This window comes from Micropterus dolomieu, linkage group LG01, assembly GCF_021292245.1.
Source record: "Micropterus dolomieu isolate WLL.071019.BEF.003 ecotype Adirondacks linkage group LG01, ASM2129224v1, whole genome shotgun sequence".
NCBI classification, from domain to species: domain Eukaryota; kingdom Metazoa; phylum Chordata; class Actinopteri; order Centrarchiformes; family Centrarchidae; genus Micropterus; species Micropterus dolomieu.
The window spans coordinates 26,518,468-26,536,545 of record NC_060150.1 but is presented as its reverse complement, the minus strand read 5'-3'; the positions used below and the strand labels follow the sequence as shown (position 1 = coordinate 26,536,545).

The 18,078-nt window shown below is 41.5% G+C and overlaps 1 protein-coding gene across 1 annotated transcript in view; it reads right to left on the bottom strand.

Moving 5' to 3' along the window:
- Positions 1-17,941, bottom strand: part of mkxa (mohawk homeobox a) — a 26,423-nt gene extending 8,482 nt beyond the window's left edge. The window contains exons 1-5 of the mRNA XM_046062765.1: positions 17,775-17,941; positions 16,235-16,503; positions 13,651-13,810; positions 10,839-10,992; positions 7,275-7,652 (exon numbers count right to left, since the gene is read on the bottom strand). Coding sequence (XP_045918721.1) covers positions 7,275-7,652; positions 10,839-10,992; positions 13,651-13,810; positions 16,235-16,410 — 868 coding nt within the window. The 5' untranslated portion in view covers positions 16,411-16,503; positions 17,775-17,941. The remainder of the gene's footprint in view (positions 1-7,274; positions 7,653-10,838; positions 10,993-13,650; positions 13,811-16,234; positions 16,504-17,774) is intronic.
- Between the last annotated feature and the right edge of the window lie 137 nt (positions 17,942-18,078).

The following is an 18,078-nucleotide window of genomic DNA, read 5'->3' as shown; positions in this document are numbered from 1 at the left end:
GGGGGGGGGGGGGGGGGGGGGGGGGGGAAGCACAAACCACGAGTAAACATTATTCGGATTTTTAAGTGTTTTCATGTGCCCAAAAATATCCCTTTTTTCTTGAGCTAGAGGCCAAATGATATGTTTGCGCTGCACTCACTGCATCATTATGTTGCAATTCTTCACAGTGGTAGGTTGAATTGGCCTCACACTCTTAGGGGATTTCTGTGTGCGCGCGCGTGTGTGTGTGTGTGTGTGTGGGCGTGTGTGTGTGTGCGTGTGTGTGTGTGTGTGTGTGTGTGTCCTCGCTAGGTCACACCTCTGCTCTCATTAAAGCTCTCTCTGCTCTCCTCCATCCCGTGGGAACACACAATGGCAGCCTATTGTTCTAGACACGGCTTGGTTTTTAAAATGGAAACAATTTGTGTTTTATACAGACCAGGGCAGTGCGGCTCAGTTTCCCTGACTAGGCAGGCAGCTGTGTTCTCTGAATCTGTCGACCTGATTGTGTGTGTGTGTGTGTGTGTGTGTGTGTGTGTGTGTGTGTGTGTCCAAAAAGCCTTGGCGTGCTGATGGTTTAAAAACGATCAGGTTGAGAGGGCTCATTATTCCGCACTCCAGTGCTATGTTAAGGAGTTGTGCATAAACAGTGTCTGTGCCGATGTTTGTCTGTTAACGCTTCTCCTCAGGACGACAGTTAGAATGAACACTGTCTCAGTCTGCTGCTGTTTTTCTCTGTTCGCCTCGCACCCAGTCTCTGTTTAGTGGTCGGAAGCCAATATCCCAGCTTCAGTGACAGAGGTTCCCCATCAGGATTTCTTTTTCTTCCACTCTCATTCTCTCTCTCTCTCTCTCTCTCTCTCTCTCTCTCTCTCTCTCTGTCTGTCTTCTTCATCCACCTTTCCATTCGCTTGAAGCTGCACCACAGAACGGTGCCAGGATTATACCTCACCTCTGCCAACTCCCAGTCATTCCCACCGTTGGCCCGACCACGCCTTGAAGGACACTTCACAGCCTGTCACATCCATCACTGTGCAAATATTAATCTAGAGTGTGTTGTGTGATGCAGGTCCCTTATTTTGACACATAAGCATGCATTTACCAGGGTGGTGGTACCATCTGTACACATACATTATGTATATAGCTATGTGTATCTTCATTGTGAACTGTAACTTTGAAAGTCTGTCTCAAGGGCGCAGAGCTGATAGTACACACACACCAATACACATGCATGCTTAATTACAAATATTCGGACTGCTATACTTGTTCAGGCGGTCTAACTTATTGTATACCTAGTCCTTACCTTTTGCATTAACCATGCTTATCTGCAGTATACAGTAAGTCCTCATTCTAAACTGACTTTAAAGGGTCAGTTCACACACATACACAACACATTTTTTCAACACACCCCTAATGATATCAAGCCATTCGGACAGTTTAAATGTATGCCTCTGACATTTCCTCCTTCACCCTAACACAAGTGAGGTAAATGGAATTTAATTTGTGGTGCTCACAGCATTGAAAACTCTTTTAAAATTACTTTGGATAATTCCCAGATCTCACTGTCTCCAACAGTGGTTCCCAAAATGGGTGTAGCAGCACCTGGGACTACCTTAAGGACAGGCCAAGGGTGACACAAGAATTGTTCATTTCCATTTTTCTTTTTTTTTCTCTTTCTTACAGTACATACAGTTTCACTGCGTAAAAAAAGAGGCAACATTCACATTCAAAACAGAAGTATTTTTCAACAAACATCACATTAAAAACTAAATAAATTAAATATGACAGAATTTCTCTTCTGTAAGGAAAAGCTATCTGCTGTAATACTGCAACAAAGAGAGCTAAATAGTACACAGCATGATGACGTGTGTGCAGTTTTTGTCCTCAATCCAAGCCAATTTACTCAATTTACTACAAAATGATAGAAGTACATTTAACCCCTCAAATATTTTTACCACATACCACAGCATACTTTCTGTGTTTATTACAAGTTCATCAAGAATAGGCCGTTATAATTGCTCTCAACACTGACATTCATATTCCTCATGTTTACATCAATGTTGTTTTGCTAGTTTGTTAAAAAAAAATTTAAGAAGTTTGGGAAACCACTTGTTCCTTGGTTCGACTACAGCGAGGTCTCTTATTTTTGGGGAAGACACGTTGCTGTTAAAGTTTTGAAAGTAAAATTTGAAATGCTGTGAGGTGCACATATAAAATTCAGAAATATATTGCACTGGCAGAAGTTACAGAGATGGATATTCAAATGAAAACTATCTACATAGCCAGACACCATGACAGATGAGCACAATAAATTGAAAAATATCAATGTGAACTTCCCTAACCTCAGATTAATTGTTATTGTAACAATCCTTAAATCCAAGTCCTTTTCCTGAAACAGCCCCTTGATAAAGTGAGGCCTTGTCGATTTCCCTCTTGTCCCTGTCTTAGTGAAGAACACACACACAGGCACACTCTCATTTCTTCCAACCACAGTCTCTGTGTCTCTTCCTCACTGCCACCACACTTTCTTTCTTTTCCCAACAGGCCACTGCTGGAGAAACTCAACTCTAGATTTTGATGGAACAAGTGCCTCCCTCTCTTCTTCTTGTCCCTTCCACACTGATTCCTAAAGCCCAGCCTGAGCCCAGCGAGTCTTGGCAAAAGCTGCTGTCTTGGAACAACATCCCCAACCCCCTCCTCTCTCTGTCTTCCCTTTCTCCTTTCTTATGAAAATGTGGAAAGAGCAGATTGTAGCCAGTCCGTCCACATTTCTGGATTCCTAAGATGACGAGTTCTCATCCATCACTGTCCGGGAGTGGCTCATTGTCACCGAGCGGCCCCGCGTTGAGCATTGTCTTTCCTGTTGCTCTGTGGCCTACAGTAAATTACAACATTGCTCATCAGTCACTGAACACGACATCAGAGTCTTAAATCAGACACAACAGCCAGGATCCCTCAACAACGCTGCTGTATAAATCATCACAGTTGGGTTTCTCTTTGGAGAGGAAACAAGAGAGACATTAATGGTAAAGGAAATCCAGTTAAGTATCTTGTTAGTCAAAAATATGAAAACAGCCATGATAGAAATCTTTTTTATCACGAACATACGTCAGATCTTTCTACCTTTCTACCTCAAGAAATCCAAACATTCTTTTTTTTTTCCACATTAAGATTACTTTTCTTCCATTCACCTGGACAACTCCAGAGCTCCTTAAGTGCCACTAAACTCTCCGGGATTCAATAACTGTCTGGCACTCGCTGTGACCTAATTTGAAAGGCCCTCAGGAGCTTAGTGGCTGCCGTCAAACGCTGCAATTTTCTTTGAACGTATTTCTAAGAAAAATATGTGTGGAGCAGCACCCAACTTACAAATAAGTCACTTTAATGCTGTAAATGAAAGGAATGCAATAAAAAAGTAGTACCAAACAAAAATATATAATTAATTTTAACCATGGTGTTCTTAATTTTAATCACTTTGGTAATCCCTTAACATTTCATGTAGCACTATCATCAGGTCAAATGTTTTATTTACTTTTGTAAATGACCAGACTCCTGCACAACTAATGATATTCCCATCAGCATCAGCTGCCCTTTGTGTTTTATTGGTAATCACTAAACTGAGACAAACATGATCTGCTAAATATTTTAGCAAATACTGGCATGGCTGGAGACTCGCAGTCTTGTTTATCAGAATTGTGTTAATTATCCTAATCTTATTTTAACAGATAAACTTTCGAAAGCGGCGGCACATAAAAATCAAATTATTGGAAACTTGCTGGTGGGCACTGACTTGCTTTCAGCTACTGATACTTTTCCACATCAACTGAAGCATTGGCAAGCTTTTACATCCACCATCAGGTCACTGTACTCAGCTGTATAAGTCCATAAAGGAGAGAACCTGAGAAAATGTACCACTGTCAGCCTCATGTAAAATGTCTAACCGAGATCTCTTAGTCCCCGTCCGCAGAAACGTTGGGAGTTATTTGGCGTATAATGATCTATATGATATCAGACAGGGCGAAATCTGGTACGGAGCTAGAAGAAAAACATTGAACCAGATTCCTGCCATTTAATATCCCATTAAAGGGTAATTTGGCATGAAACCCCTGGCATGTGTGATGGAATTCTACTGCTCCTTGTGTTCAATGAAATTCCCCACAGGCTTTGGACTGTAGGTGTGTGTGCATGTGAGTGTTTGCACTGGATGTGGGCGTGCGTGTGTGCTTGTATCAGGCCTGTGAATGGTACATTAGTGTGCCTGTGCAAGTGTGCGAGTCCTTTCAAGCCAGCAGAAGTGTAGTTTTCCACTGGGGTAAATCTACACTCTCCATCTCCTGCCACGTCTGACTGCCCTCTGTAGTCACAGATAACACTGCGGGCTCAGGCTGCGGCTACAACAGCCAACTGGCCCATTAATGGACTTTTAGCCAATGAGAAGATGGTTGCCAGGCACGCCACTTTTGCTTTAGCCAATCAAAATTATTCAACAGGCAGGAATTCGGCAAACGAATGTGCCAAAAGGCACCGTTTGTGCTCCTTCTTTCAAGTTCAAATTAATTTTCTTCATCACTGACTGAAAATTGACATTTTGTCATTGTCAAAACGAAATTGTGTGGAACATTCACAGAGCTTAAATCTGATTTATTCTGTTTAACTGATACAGATTTATATGAAACCTACTACTCAGGGAAACATTTTTCAATTATTATAAAAACACAATAAAACTGTTTGTAAAAGAGGAATGTGTTCACTACAAAAATATCTGGAATGTGTAGCCACAGGAGCAAAAAAAAACTGCAGAGGAAATGATGCAAACCCAAGCTTAAAATGATTTCTTTCTGCCTCCCTCTTTCATTTGCTCTGTCTGTGTCGGCAAGATCACATGTGGAATTAAAATTTCATTTTCTTGACTTTTCTTTGTTTCGTTTCGATTGGATTGGAGGGCCCCAGCAGGTGTTCGATCCCATGAGTCAACACCGCCTCGGAGAACTTTCCATGTGTGGATTCAAAAGCTTCTCTTGCATGTAACAGAGTAACACGTCTGTAAAAGTGCCAGAGCCCAAGAAATCCAAGAGGCAGACGTCAGCGCCAAGAAATTATATTAACCATGGAGATAAAATAGTTACTCTCTATTAAAAACAGCAGGCCAGCCAGGTGATTTTTTTGGGATTTCTCTTATTAAAATTTGGTAGAGAGGGAATTATAAGTCTCACTTGGTCTATCCATCTCGCTCTTTCTTTCTCCATCTGTGAGTCCCAGCAGGTGCTTCGATGTGAAAAAACCCGATGTTCGTTCAGGTCACAGGGTTTTAAGTTTTTCGATCAGGAGGACTGTAACTGTCGCAGCCGTTGATGCATTTCATACAAACCCCACACATACCCCCACCCTCCTTCACGCTCAGATAATATGAAACACATTTGTCCATAAGAGGAGCTTTGAATGAAACAATAAAATCTGCTCTTCCCCCATCCTCCGTCACTCCATCACCTACACCTTCAAATCCGCCCCCTCCGGGTCCTGTCTATGCTCAGCAGAAAGTGAAAACATTACTATTGGTTATGAAGTCTGCTTGAACAAAGGCCCAGTGTTCTCAGCTGAGGAAGAACTTGGACAGATCTGACCCTGATTGTTCACAGCTCAGACGACTTGTGAGCCGAGGCGTCACAAAAGTCTTTGCAGCATGCAGAGTCGTGTGATTTGCAAGGGCCTGACACAAAATTCACAGTTAGGAGAGCATCAGTGTCAGTTACACCGCTGTAAAACATTTCAAGCTGGTTCAATTTAAAAAAGGAAAAAGTCTCCCTGCTGCCTTGAAAATGTGAATTAACTGAACTCAACTCAAGTTCTAGAAATGTATGGCAAATGTATGTTCTTCATATTACAAAAAGTGTCTCTACAGAGTTTTAACGCTACATACTGGGAATTCAACTAATGAAGCAGTACTTAGCAGAATTTTGATTTTACTCATTATTTCAAGCCCCAAGACTTCATATCATGTTTAAAAGTTCTTAAATTGTCTAAAAATAAACAAAAAATTTACATATTTACATCAAATTAATGGCAAACTATTAGTTCATTTCACTTAATTCTTATATGTTTTACAGTCATTACATCCCATGGATAACATCAATATATCTGCTCTACATTTCCTATATCATATTACAATTGGTGTCGTTTTTTTTACTTGAGTTGGTTGTTATTGATTCTGAAAAGTTAAAATGTTAAAATTACCTGCAACAAAGATGCCCTAAATAAAAACACATGGCAGTGATAAAGTCTTTAAGATGACTTTTTTAAAGGATTATTTCCTTCCAGTTGGTATGAAAACCGATTAGCAGCATATTGTGCTAAAACACAAAATACATAAGAAAAACAATAGTAGCTTTGACAAAACCAAAGAAACACTTTATCTGGCTTTATCTCACCCTGGAATGTGTTTCTCATTCTGTAGAAAATGATGACAGAAAACTTCCAGCTCAACTGACCATGAGAACATTGGCAGCATAATGTACACGACAAGTGACCTATATCAAGAGAGTCAACTTTGTTTTGCCTGACTTAAGATATTTTTTCCCATTTTTACTTTTCTTAAAAGGTGATGTTCACTTTGTCTAAAACTAAAAAAGTGATGCTTTTAGGTCTCACACACACAGTGTTTGCCAAAACACAAACACAGCCCGTTAGCCTTGCCCCTTCTCTCTCAGCAGGACCTCATGGCAGGATCAAAGGTATGCCAAACGGTAGTCTGAAAGTGAGCATGTTCCACATGGCCTTGTTGTGTCTGGCCTGCTAAAGCCTGGTCAGAGGAGCTGGCTGGGGGGAATTCCTTCTCTGTTTGGCTGGAGTGGGTGAGTGACAGCCAGTGTGCTTGTGTGAGTGTGTGAAGTGTCAGTACATGGGCTCCTCTGCCGTGGATATGTGAATGTGTATTAGTGTGTTTTGGACACACTGGGCTCCGCTTAAATCTAATACAACACTTTCTTAAAGGCTTCAGGCCCTCTTTACTGCATATTTATTTCAGTAGTCACATGAATCACATTTGGCAACAGCAAACACCATATTAAATAAAAGTAGGGAGGTGGAAGAAACCAGTGTGAGAAGGCAGTAGCAGTGCAATATAGAAAGAGAGGCAGGAGGAAAGACTGAGAGGCCGACAGTTGGAAATAATGGACCAGCTGCAGGAATTAAAACAAAATGTGCAGATGGAGGGGACAAAAAAAGAACAAAAGTGAAGGATGTCGTGTGTGTGAAGGAGACTCTTGAAGGGAAAGAATGCAAGAAATGTGGCTCCTTACCAGCCCGATAAACAAAGTTCGCCTCAGCCTCAGAGGAGGATGGCGAGAGCAGCTCATCGTCGTACTCGTTGGAGCTGAAGGAGCCGGAGTGGTTCCTCTTGCGAGCATCCATGACGGCGTTGGCCACCATGACGTGGCGCAGCGAGTCGTTCAGGTAGCGGTGCAGCAGGCTGCTCTTGTACTTGGGTGGAGACACGTAGTCCTCAGCCAGGGAGGCAGCCTCAGCGGCCGAGCGCAGCCCTGCTCCCATACCCATAGCCATACCCATGCCCATGGCCATGCCCACCATGGAGGAGCCCTCCTTCTTGATCACGCTCTGGTACATAGGCTTGTTGAGCTCCTCGGGGCCGCTCTGTGTCCTCTGAGGGTTGTCCCCATCTACATCATCAAGGGGCAGAATCATAAAAAAAAAAAGAATTTAAATGCAATGCAGAGATGTGTTTGTTTCCTAGTATTTTTACTTATTCACAGTCTTGTATTGTCTATGTCTTCCTATTTCTGGGCCTTTTCTGCTCACCAGTAACTCAAAAAACATTATATAACACATACTGTTCGTATTCCAATTTCTGTGTAACTGTATGTAGTTCAAATTGTAATGTTTTTTTTGAAACATTTAAAATTTAAGTGTTCACTATTACATGTTGATCTGAACTGTGAATACATTCATTCTGATGACATGTACAGACTGAGTTAAATACTGTAATGCATACAATCACACACATTTTCTTCAGCAAATGCTTCTTCAGTTTGAATGATTTTTCTAACTTCTGTGTATTGCATGTCCATCCCCACTGACTCAGAGTCTGAGTTATTTTGAGCTAATCTTGAATCTAAATACCAGGGTCGGGAGATTTCAACCTGGCACCCCTGCCCTCCGGTTGGCATTGCCTCAAGAGCAGAAAGCCCAGCCGAGACTTAAGGCGCATTACCAAACCATAACGGATGGTAGTCTATTTCCTCTCCATCAAGAGCACTACGCACGTCTATTTCTGCAGAAATAAATTATTTCAAGGGTGCTCTGTGGCCAAAGAGATGGAATTAAAGTGCAGGTTTCTACCTGATGAAAGAAATGGGGAGGAAAGATAAAACACTGTATTGAAAAAACAGATATCCTCTGGCAGGAGGGAAATCAAGGAGAGGTTCGCTCTAGATACTCTCCCTGCCAAGACCGTAATTGTGTAATTTGGGCAGGTTGGACCTTTGATTCAGGCTGGGCCAAATTAAAATTATAGCTCCTACATATCAGAAACACATGGAGGGAGCGTAGTTGCTCTCCTTTCACTGTGCTGTCTGAGGTAGAATTTAATGAACAATTCAGCATCTCCTCTGAAACCACACAAGACACACTAAATCTGATCTGTCCTACATCCGACACCTTTTGAAATAAATAATAAAAATACATTTTTCAGACCTACAGAGACTTGTATGCAGTACAGATTGTAAAGCCACTTGAGGCAAATTGTAATTTGTGATATTGGGCTTCATAAATAAAACTGACTCGACTTGACTGGACTATTTCAGGACAGTAAGAGGAATGTACGCTGAGTCAGTGGGGTCAGGTCTGGCCCCATAAATAGCCTCTGGAACAAAAGAATAGGCTTAAAAACATAATGGAGGGCCTTTTAGAACATAGGTCAGAAGTGGGAGCAGGCTGCGGATAGCTTCATAACCATAATGTGACAGGGAGAAGAGTCAGGGAGATATACAGAGCCTCCAGTGGTACAGTGGCCTGTGGCGGACACAATGCAAACACCACGCACACATTCCTCTTTCAGCCGCATGCTCAGCCTCTCCAATTTAATTAGAGATCACTGACACCACAGCACTCGTCCTTTCTGTTCACTTTTTCACTGCCTGGGTATCTATGTTTTCTATATTTTTTGTTTCCTGACCATGTTTTCAGTGCTGTCAGTGAGCAGAAAAAGGCAGTTGCTGTAAATACACGACTGACAGAGAGCTACTCATTTCCAATTGTAGGCTCGGAGACAGAGGTTGGCTCAGCGGGGTGTCTTAATGACAGCGTGTTGCAGCCCGCCAGCCTCTGCTTCTCCCGGCTGGGTCACACACCCGCCATTTATACACATCCAAAACATGGCTCTGCATAGCATCAGCCCGCTTTTGGTGCAGGCGCAAGGGGAGATGGCCTGGCCTTTCGCCTCACTTCATGTCATAATGCTAGATTTGGATTTTGGGGGCACAAGACGTGTGATGTAAGGAGATTTTCCTGCTCACTCTGTACAAAGAGCATCAGGTTCGTACCAAAGTATGTGACCAATTTATGATGTGATATATTTTAAGTGATCACCAAACCGCTACGTTTTGCATCACCCTCATTTCCACTATAAACAAAGTCTTTATTTTTCCACATTCTGTGTGCATATGTATATAAGTAACTGTATACATTGTTTTGTTTCATTTTATTCTTTTGAAATTAATAAAATTGAAATATTTGTATGTATGTCCAGTGTGTGTGAAGTGTGAAGGGGCTACAACTTCATTCATTGTGCAACCCTGTGTTCTAAAATGACAATTAAATGAACCTTGAACCTTGATCATCCATCAGTGCAATGGATAGAGCAGTTACACAAATGAAAAAGTTTTCCATCATGCTTGTAAAATAAACGCCTGTTAAGTCTGAAAATCTGATTCAGATTCAAATGCAGATTCAAGGATACTAATGTAGCTTTAACTTTTATCCAAAGCAAGTATCAATAGAAGAGAACTGCAGGATAAACCCAAACTTCCTAGGTCTTCATTACAAGTAACCATAACCTAAAGAGGTCAAGGGTCACAGACAAAAATGTGATTACTAACACTGCTGTTGCTGGAAATTAGTTAGAAGTGCTAAATAAAATTGGGCCCCTGGTCAAATATAAACTCTGGCCCCCGCTAATCATCTGCTCCTCCTGATCTCTATACACTGGGTACTACATATACTGTAGCTTCATTACAGTTTGCCTAGAGACCCAGATGCCAACTAGTACTCCTAATTTACTAACTCGTGGTAGCAAACTGATTAAACACAAACGTATGTAGGAGTATCATATACTTGAAATAATAGGTCTTAGAATTATGGTTTGACACAGGGCCCCTCTACAAGACAGGGCCTCAAGATTAGGCAGTCATCATCACCACCCTAAGGCCCTCATAAGTTCACTTAATGCTGTTATTTATACCATGGGGAGAGAGAGGCGGTTTCCGTGTGAGAGAAAGGATGATACGTAACCTTATCTTTGCTGGAAAAACTGTTTTAGTAGTGCACTTCATAAAGTTGTGGGACAGGAGGAGATTAAATAGAATGGTAGAATCTTAGCAGCAGATGGTCTCTGGTATGGGTCAAGCTCCCAAAATTGCTGTATACTACAATTCCCATAATGCAACACAAGAGAGTCTTTCATCAAACCCTCCTTGGCTCCCACTGTATGTGCCCACTTCTTTCAAAACCCATAATTCCTGTTTGTAGAGCAGACTTTTGAAGAGTTGGAGACGACAGAAACCTCTTTCAACCTGGAACGGCACTTTGAAGAGAGAAGGAGTTAAAGCTAAGGTGCCGTGGAGCCATACCTTCAGAGCAGCTGTCGTCACTGCTAACGCTCAGCCTCTCTGCGTTGCCCTGAACGTATTTGTTGTAGAGCTTGATCCTGAGCGCCCAGCTCAGGTCTGGCTGCCTCACCGTGTTCTTCAGCCGCCTCCTTGCATTAGCAAACCAGTTGGAGACCTGAGAGCAAGAGAAATAGAAGGAAGGGGGAAGACACAGCAAATAGAAACATGTGTCATTGTTTTGATTCCAAACACCTCTACATCCATAGCAAAACAAAGACTATCCTTTATGAAAACGTCTGCACTCTGCCTGCCATCAGTCTCATTCAGAAAAATCAGGAGAGACTCGAGGCAAAAGACAGAAACAGAGTCAGGTTGCAGAGCCTCTCTCTGAAATTGAGCTTTAAGAAACATCCCAGACGCTCCAGAAAGACACCCCAGCATGCATCTTTTCTGTATCAACGCCATGTAGAAACATTTAACACCCTCCAAAACGCCAAACGGCCAGCAAATGCAACGTTTCATTTACTAATGTTCCGACCAAGATGTACGTCCCCCGTGCTTATTCTGGACTCGCACAGCCTCCCTCCATAATACATTTTTTCCAACACTGTCTTCAAGATGCAATAAAAAAGACACTTGAGCCAGCGCTCTTCCTTTAACTGGGAAGGGAGACCATTAGATGTTATACTAGAAAAACTTTTCATGCTCAATAGACTTCAAGCGGCTTACAAAGGGGCTGGGACAGGAGCCTTATGCTAGAGTACTTATTTTTCTGATCCCCTCTTTCAGTATCGCGTTACTCGTTAACTAAGACCATCCCACATCCCTTTGTCTCCAGCCCAGCGCTGTGACACACAGCGGGGAAAGTAGCATCAAGTACATGTGGCTTGGCCGGAGGGGAGGGGAGGCAAGGCAAGGCGAGGTGAGGCGAGGCGAGGCGTGGGACAGCTCGCTAATGAGGACCGGAGGAAAGATGGCTGTCAATGGGGTGAGAGAGAAGAGACAGGATGGCACGCCCAGAGAGATTAAAATAGGGGGTTCCCAGCAGCCAAACCACTCTTTCACCCGTAGCCTGTCTGTACTGCATGTACCGTAGAGGAGACGGCATGCAGGCACGGCGAGGGATTTCAACGGTGATGGACTATTAGCACAAACCTTAAAGAAATAATTTACAACATTTACATGGAAAAGATGGGCTGTTTTGCTAAAACATGACAGATTTAGTTGCTTCAAACACCTGGTGCCAGGTGGGTGTTTCCAGGGAAAAATGCACAGGAAGTGATGCGTTCTACATTACTGGCAGCGACAGCAGTGGACTAAACAGTGGAAGAACTAGGTAGTTCTCAGCCTCCATGAATGGACAGCAAAGAAAATGCCACCTAGGGCTGCAACTAACAATTATTTTCAAATAATAATTACAGAAAATAGTGAAAAACACAAATCACATGTTCCAAGATTTAAGCAAAGGCGATGTCTGTAAATTGCATGTGTTGTCTGACCATTAGTCCAACACCAAAAGATATTTTATTTTTATGTAATTTACAAAGATAAATAAGAAGACAAAGACAAACAGAGATGAGCAGCATATTCTTAGATTTGAGAAACTAGACAGCAAATGTTTTACCAACAGAAAATCAAAGGGCAATAAAAAAAAAATTACTCCTTCATGTTGGAAAATGTTATGAAAATAATTTACCTGCCTGTCATCACCCTCGCTCACTTTCAAGAAATCACCCGCTGACCTTAGACACTGCTGCTGCTGGTTTTTGGGTGTCAACTTAAATGTATGCGTGTGTGAGGTTGGGAGTGTGTGTGTTCGCAGCACAGCATCCCGGTGTCCAACACAAAGCATTCCTCTGCACTCTGCTCGCCCTCACCAAAACAAACAGCTCCATCAGGCTCCCAAAATGAGAACCAGATTAAGCATCATGGCCGGCAGCCCGAAAAAGCCGCTGCAGACTTTTTTGAGGCTGTATCAGTGACCTTGTCAGCCAGATGATACTGTACATACACAGTGCAAGTGCCAGACACAAAACACACTCATATTCACCGCCGGGTTTTCCTCTCAATGGTCAGTTTGTCATGTGCTAAAATCAAGTTGTCCGCTGTACTCTTGAATTATCAATGAGTGTGCAATAGAACTTAAAGCACTTATAACTACAGTATAACAACACAAGTGGTTCCCAACCTGCAGGTCAGAACCATAAAGATGAATATGTGGATTAAAGAGACAAACCAAAGAAGGAAAAATAATTTAATACATTTCTGCTGCACAAAATTTGTTTTGTATTTTTCTAGGTTTTTGATTTTCCTGTTAAATTCTGAATAGTTTAGCCTGTTCATGCATATAAAATTTACAATATTAATAAATACAATCACTTTTTAGCCACATGATTTTGATGATGAGAGTCATCAAGTAGAAACTGACATATAAAAAAGATTGGGAACCACTGACCTTGATAACTTCAAATTTTATTTCATTTTTTTTCACATTTAAGTGAATAAAGAGAATGAACAGAATTGCCAACTCTAACAATTGGAAGAAGGTAGAAATTATATGAACTACCACTGCACCAGCGCTGTAAAATAAACAGCACAAGGTGTAAAAACACTTTCTACTCACAGCCTACTAATTGCAAAATACAAGTCAAAATCCAGCTTTTCAGATCTGATTCTCCCGAAACTCAACCGCAGACACCCAATTTCATTTCTTCCCTCACTGATCACACTCATGCCTGCATGAATACTTCACATTTCTCAGTTTTTTTAAGCGTAACTTATTCTTTATCATCTGACCAGCAGCAGGATGGAAGCTATCAGAAAGTGGACTTACCTGGACCAGGGTCATTTGCGAGCCGAGAGCCAGTAGGATTTTCTCCGTCTTGGTGGGGTAGGGGTTGTCTCGGTGCTTGTAGAGCCATTGCTTGAGAGGCCGTGCCATGTCCTGCAGAGCCTGACGCTTGTGTCGCACTTTACCGCCGCTGGGACGACCCCTGTGGAGGAACAGGTAGAATAATGTCAGGCAGATACCAAACTGTAGACTACAGCAAATTACAATACTATTACAATATTTTATATAAATGCACACATAAAACCTGGATAGTCCATAATTATGTAGGTGATTTAAATCTAAACCTGGACTTTTTGTTCTTTTCTATCTAGAACATTTATTCTTTTTAAAAAGTTTTATTTTTTAATTTATAATCTGCTTCTGTGTAAGAAGGATGATTTGACATGTACCAATTCTGCATTTGTCAGTGAAATCATTCACATATCCATCATGTGTGTAAAGAGTCCAGATCAAAATGTCTCCTTTTTCAAATTAAAGCAAAGTCTGTTTTTTCAGCCATAAAAGAGAACCAGGTTTATGTTGTTTATTGAAGTCAACCAAACACTGTTGTGCAGCTGCAAGTGGAGTCCTGAGTGGGCCGGCATGTTGACTGAATTTGTTAGTCATGACACATAAAGTGAACACTCTATATAGTATACAATTTTCTCACCAAAAGCATTGCAATTAAGCTTAGAGATGTTGGATTAGAGGAGAGAAACACATAGAGACTCAGCAAGAGAGAGAGAGAGAGAGGGGGAGAGAGAGAGACTGAAGCAGGCAGGGAGAGAGATAAATGGCCACTCACAGTTTATTTTTCATTGCCTGTCCCACAAACCGCCAACACGTTGCAGTGAAACAAACAAAAACATTTCGCTCAGGAGCACATTTCTGCCAGATTAACATTTCACACCCCGGGAAAAGTGGATCAAGAACAATGTAGCTGGGTCACAGTCCCGGCCAAGCCATCACACAAGGGGCTAACAAAAAACTGAAATTATACTTCTGGTTTTCCTTTACAGAAAAGGGATACGATACATGTCCAGAGGATGCTATAAAAACATCACAGCAGGAATATAGCATGGGGTGGAGATAAAAAAAATACAGATTTTAAAGTCCCAAATCAGCAACTCAGTGTTGTGTACAGCTACAAACAGCCCTCGTAAGAATACTGTAGGGATATTTTACACAACAAAACAACACAAATCACTATAAATGTATTACTGAACACTGTGAGTTCCCAAAATAATACTAAAACATTTTTCATTCATCTTTATCTAAAGCAGCCTGTTTTCCTGCTCTGTGAAGGATTCAGTCTCACCTTAGCTCCAGGTTTTATGAACCTGTAGATGTCAGTATGGCGCTGTGCTCTGCTTCTCCCTTTATCTCACCAAAAAGCTCCACTGACTGCAGATGTAACATATTTTAGTCTAACCTCAAGGTTCATGTTCTACAAATATTTTCCTTGTAATCTAGATCAGTAAGAACATCCGAAAGGACATTTTACTCTATGTTCTGAACTTTGGTTTAAACACACACAAACACACCTCTGTTTAATAATTGAATGTTCTTCATTAGTACTGACTGCTTTCCCTGAGGTGACACCTTGCAGTCACATAAGTTCACTCACTCATAATACTCTTTCTCATTATTGAAGAAATGAGAAAGACCTTAAAAGCCCACTGATTTCCCTCTGTTCTCTCACTCAAATGTGCCTAATAAACATGCAAATAATACATAATAAATTGAATTACATGATATTTTCTTACACCTGCCCCCTGCCACATAAAGGAAAACAAAACGAAATTTAATATACATTAAAAAAAAACAAAAAAAACACTTGGTCTTCATGTGATTGACTAGACCACACAGACAGTTAAATGGGGCTATTATTTATTGGAAACAGATGGAGACCTCTATAAGACATGCTACCGAACACGGCTGACCTACTTATTAATTTTAAGATTAGCTGTGAACATCAACACCTAAATGAAGAACAGATTGGGAAACGGTAAATATGGATACCCTGATCCATAAGATCCTGTTGCGTTAAAGCCACATGAAAAAAAAGTCAGACTGGATAATCAAATTGGCGTTTCAGTCTTGAAATGTAAAGCATAAGTAGTTATAGTTTTAGACCTAGAAAATACTTTCCATGTGGATATTGTGTGTGTAACTTTCTGATTTTTGTGCGTACCTGTGAAATTTACGCACAGCTGCACAAACTATTTTATCAATTCGAAACTGAATGAAGAGCACTGTATTCTAACTCAACGATGCTCATGCATATATATAAAACACCAATGTCATTTTATAGGAATTTCACCCAAGAAGCCCCATCTGAGCTTGATATTCCTCATCATGTCTTAGTTTTGCGCACAAGGTGTAGAGAGAACCACAGAGCTCCGATTGCAAAACCACCATTGTTGTCCTCTCTCTGTGCTAACTTGTACTGAGTGAAATAGCCGTAAAACAGAGGTACTGCTCATCAGTAACCCCGGACTCCAGTTAATCCACATGTGAATAATAGGCCTACAGGTCACACATGCTGACCCGTAGCGTTAAACACACAGCAGAATGATCCACATACCCGCTCCGCCTGTGTCTGATGGCCTGGTTGTCTCTGATGGTCTGGTTGCTAGAGAGGAGGTCTGGATGTTGCCCGTCGATGACTTCTAGATAATTTCTGCTGCTCATTTCCACCTCTTTCGCCTTCTCCTCAAACAGGACCTGGCTGCTCAGCTTGTTAAACACAATGGTGTTCATCTTTGGCCAGCTATTTCCCGGACTTCTCTGATGCGCAAAAATGAAAAAGGAAAAAAAAATCTCCTCTGATTTGTCAGTGTCCCCGTGTCTCTCCTGTGGAACAGGTTTGGATATTTTTTACAAAATGAGTCTTTACATATGTTTAACAAACTGTAATGTGGTCGTAAACTAAAATATGACCTTTGGTCGGTGATGATCATTAGAAAAAATCATCTTATATCATCTCTAGATAAGCATAATAATAATATAATAATATTTGTCCTGGCAAGCACGCATTTCTCCGATAATTTATAATTTGACACCTTCACTCCGGTGTTTGTGATTAGGTTAACCTCCGCTGTGTGCCTGCACAGACGAATACACTGAATAAAACAGCCTGCAGACTGTTCTGAGCTAAGGCTGATCGTGCGTAACTGCGCTGTTGTGATGCGTCATTATAAGGTCGCTCTTTGTAAACACTTGCATCTGCAGTTCCAATGCATAACAAATGATTTCTTCAAAGCCTCCAAAAAGCATCCAAACTATCGCTATCAGTTAAGTGTGCACTTCATTCTACAGATATTTTTGGAAACGAGCAAAGAAAAAAGGAGGAAGGGTGCATCATGATTGTCAGGGCAGACAGCGGGTCCAGACTAATAAATACATTTTATTTGACTCATACCGAGAATGTTTATTTTCCTATTCAGCTTCAAACATGTTTTTCTAGAACAAAATTTCAGTCAATTATATTTAATACAGTTTCACTCTATTTTCTAAAACAAATAAGGAGAACAGGGAACTTACCGCATAATCTACAATTCAGACTGGTGGTAGGCTATAGATTGTAAAAAATATCTTTTAAACGTGTTCTATATTTCCAGTTCAAGCATCTTGAATATTTCTACAGTGCGGTCGCGTGTCGCTGTAAACCTGGAATGGTTTATTTTGTTTCGGCTCTCCCTTTTTAATGCAAAATAAACAAAGCCTGCATGGCCGCAGAAATGTGACATTTTGTTTTCCTCTTCAGTTTCAATTTAGCATTTCTCTGCACATGTTGAATATTGAATCTGCAACGGGAAAAGACGCACCGTGATGTGGTGTCGTAAGCAGCAGCTAATATGTCACCACAGTACCATGTAATGATGTCCACTGAAACAAAAACATTAATCTGGCAGTAGCATATCTATATAACAGTATCTAGGCTATACAATATATTTAGGCTATTAGAAGAATTAAAGTCATGAATATTAATGACAGAATAGAGGGCAGTGTAAACTCAGTCCTGTCCATTCAAAGTTGAGTAAACTGGCTGTAGGTGGCTTTTTCCTTAACTACTTCTCTGGTTCCGAACCGTAAATAAACAGTGTGTGAGTGTGTCTCGTTACCTGTCCCGGGCCCCTCCTGCGTCTCGCTGTTGTGTAGAACAATAATCCTGTTTCCAGTCGCCCATTCCCTGCTCACATGTTCCCGTCCTGAGATCCTGAGCTCAAACCACACGGACCACCGTCTCCTCCTCCGCTTTATCCATCGGCCTGCGCCGCTCCGCCCGGGACTCTGAATATCTCACCCTGCTCATGTTTCCTAGTACACAGCCCGAGCCTGCGAACATACTGTTGATGGTTTACGCCGGTTCTGGGGCCAAGGCCAGCAGAGGGAAAAGAGAGGGAGGGAGGCATCACGCTGCAAAAA